The sequence below is a fragment of the Propithecus coquereli genome, unplaced genomic scaffold, assembly GCF_000956105.1.
Source record: "Propithecus coquereli isolate 6110/MARCELLA unplaced genomic scaffold, Pcoq_1.0 Scaffold193, whole genome shotgun sequence".
NCBI classification, from domain to species: Eukaryota; Metazoa; Chordata; class Mammalia; order Primates; family Indriidae; genus Propithecus; species Propithecus coquereli.
Window position 1 is genome coordinate 1267643 of NW_012144190.1, and position 2995 is coordinate 1270637.

General features: G+C 56.4%; 1 protein-coding gene across 1 annotated transcript in view; it reads right to left on the reverse strand.

The window, feature by feature from the left end:
- LOC105809260 (sialic acid-binding Ig-like lectin 8) overlaps positions 1-2995 on the reverse strand; it is a 14154-nt gene that overhangs the window by 5506 nt on the left and 5653 nt on the right. Inside the window, exons 3-6 of the mRNA XM_012643011.1 lie at positions 2825-2872; positions 1728-1985; positions 1001-1097; positions 461-648 (exon numbers count right to left, since the gene is read on the reverse strand). Coding sequence (XP_012498465.1) covers positions 461-648; positions 1001-1097; positions 1728-1985; positions 2825-2872 — 591 coding nt within the window. The remainder of the gene's footprint in view (positions 1-460; positions 649-1000; positions 1098-1727; positions 1986-2824; positions 2873-2995) is intronic.

Here is a 2995-nt window from a genome sequence, read left to right on the forward strand (position 1 = left end):
AGCAGAGACTATATAGCCCACAGAACCAAACATATTTGCCATCTGGCCCTTACAGAAAATGTTTCTTGGCCTCTGTTCTAGCAGTGTTGGGGGTGGGGGAGCAGCTGTTCGAATGCAGAAGGACTGAGCACTGATGGCTTTTGGACAATCCCTCCAGGTAGAGAAGGGGAGGTGAGAGGCAGGGAGGTGAGGGGGTCCAAGAAGAGAACCTGAGGCCTCAGCAATGAGAGGGGTCAGGATGGAGGGTGGGGACCAATGCTGGCTATTCTTAGGGGAAAAATGGGCAAACATGGTGAACTTTTGGCCATAGGGGAAGAAAGAAAGGACATACAGGAGGTAACTCTTTCGGTGTGGCGGGCCATGGAGGAAGCAGAAAGGATGGGCTTCTGTGCTGTGGGCAACATGGGGAATGCTGCAGAGCGAGTAGCTTTTAGGTAGGAGGAGGAGATGAGGAGACAACTTTGGCCCTGCCCAGCTGAGCAATCCTGGAGGCCATCCTGTGGGAGGTGTCCAGGCTGGAAGCTGGATGTGGAGATGCCCATGTCACTTACCTGAGAGACTGGGACGCTGACAGGGTCTGCCTCCTCTAAGCCTGTGTCCCCCATGCCTGCTGCTGCTCTTGCCGCCTTCCTCCTATGGGACCTCAGCCTGAGAGGAGAGATCAGAGAGCCTTCAGTCTGGGCAGATCAGAGCACAGTGGGCAGGCTGACCCCACCTTTGTTTCCTAATAAGGGGCTGGAGGGGTGACCGTGGTGGCAGAGAAGTTTCCAGTCCCAGAGATGCCAATACTGAGAACACACACACCTCGCTCCTGGATAGGGAGCCCCAGGTTTGCCATAGACTAGAAGCCCCCAAAACAAGGCAGCTCGTGAAATTCTCACTGTGCACCCCTGACCTCCTTCTTGCCCTTGCTTCAAGCTCATGACCCACCCAGTCGCCCCCAGCTCTGGCTTCAGGGACCCTGTTCCCAGCCTGCCCTCCCCTCAAGGTCAATGCTTACACAAAGAAGATGACGAAGAAGGACAGGAAGACCAGGGCTGTGGCTCCAGCTCCGCAGACAGCCCCCAGCGTCAGCCCTGAGACGGGCCGCACTGTGCCTGCAGACGCACGAGAGCCGCTCTGGTGACTCGCCTCCAAGAGCGGGGTCTCTCCTCCGCCCACCCCTGTAGGGCCCTGGGCTCCTCTTCCCCTCCCCCCATATCAGAGGCAAAGAACAGGGATGGGAGGGAGGAAGGGGGAGGCTGCTGGGGGGACCAGTGACACATGGAAGTGCCGGGTGCGCCTGTCTATATTTAAGATTTTGAAATTTTGTTCATCATTGATTTCATTGTGTTCAATTTTATTGTTTAAACAAGATCACTGCAGCACAATATTACTTCCCTTGATTGCTGACTACTTTGTCCTTTTGTCTTCTAAAATTTCGTACCCAAGGTGAGTTCCTGATGTGTCTCACCCTAGTCCCAGCCCTGCAGAGCGAGGACCTTGTCTCCCCAAACACCCCTGTCCAGGCCCCAGCCCCTCCCCTCCAAGGTCCACCTCCTCCCCTCACCCCACCCCAGACCCCTTGCAGGGCAGGAAGAGGACAGTGATGCTCTGGGTCGCAGGGAAGTTCCAGGCCTCACAGCCGAGCCTCCCTTTGTAGCTCAGAGGACTGTTGGGTGGACCCTGAGGGTGCGGCAGGTGTATTCTCCTCCTCTAGATCCTCCCCCACCCACCTGTGTACTCACTCTGCAGGGAGAGGCTCAGGGAGACGTGCTGGGAGCCCAGAGGGTTCTGAGCTCGGCAGGTGAATTCTCCTTCATCCCTGAGGTGCACTCGAGGCAGCTCCAGCAAAAGAGGGCTTGAGGGCTGCAAGGCGTACAGGGTCAGGCTCCCCAAGGTCCAGGTCAGCCTGGCAGGGGGGTTGCTGTCAGCAGCACAGACCAGGCGCAGGGACTGACCTTCCAGGACTGACACAGATGAGCCGTTCCCCACAGCTGTGGGTGCTATAGAGAAAGAGACAGAGGGTCAGAGAGACAGAGAGATCTGAAGACAGGAAGGAAGGACAGAGAGACTGGTGAGGGGAACAGACACATAGGCAGGGATTGAAGTAGAGGAAAACACACACTTTCAACCCTCCCTGTTGGGAATGTAACTTGTACACCCTCGATCCAGAAACACTTGATCATATTTCTCAAAGAAAACTTAGGACCCATTTATTTTTTTTTAGGAATTTATCCCACAGACATACACACAGGTATGAAAGAAGATAGAAGATATTCCTTGCAGTGTGTCGGTTGGTAGGATAAAATAATGCCATGATTTTCCATTAGCATAAGATATATGTAGAATCAGCATCCATCCATGCAATGGGACACCACACAGTCCCAGAGGAGCACAGGGACAGTCCGCACTACTGACTTCAAACCCCCTCTGAGGTCCTGCAGGTGAACAGACCAAGGCTCAGAGCAGCCTGTGTGGACACTGGTGGGTTCTGGGGAGGGGGACAGGCCTCCGAGGACACACCCTGCTGTACATTTGGAATTGTCACCCATGTGACCGTGTCACCCACCCACAAGCACATAAACTACTGGGAAATAAAAAGATGAGGCTGAAGGAGGGTTCAGGAGACGGGTGACAGGGGGTCTGGAGGCCGGTTCCGCTGTGAGTGTCGCCCTGTCCTTGTTGTGGGCCGAGGGGGTGTCGAGGCATCTGAGGGGAGGGAGGGGTCGTGGGGTCACCACAAAGGGGTCTCAGGTGACCGGGGTGAGTCCAGGGTGAGGAGGACGCGCCTGCCCTGGCTGAACAGGCCCTGCTCCCACAGCCCAGGGAAGGCCCGGCCTACCTGAGCCGTCTCCTCGGACGACAGTCACGGTCAAGTTCTCAGGAGAGTCTGGGGCAGAGAGACATGGCAGCCCCACGTCACTGCTGAGGGCTGGGTGGACGCTGGCCTCTGTCCCCAGGAGCCACGTCAGGGAGGAGGGTGGAGCCAGCGTCCTCCTGACCTTCCCCACCT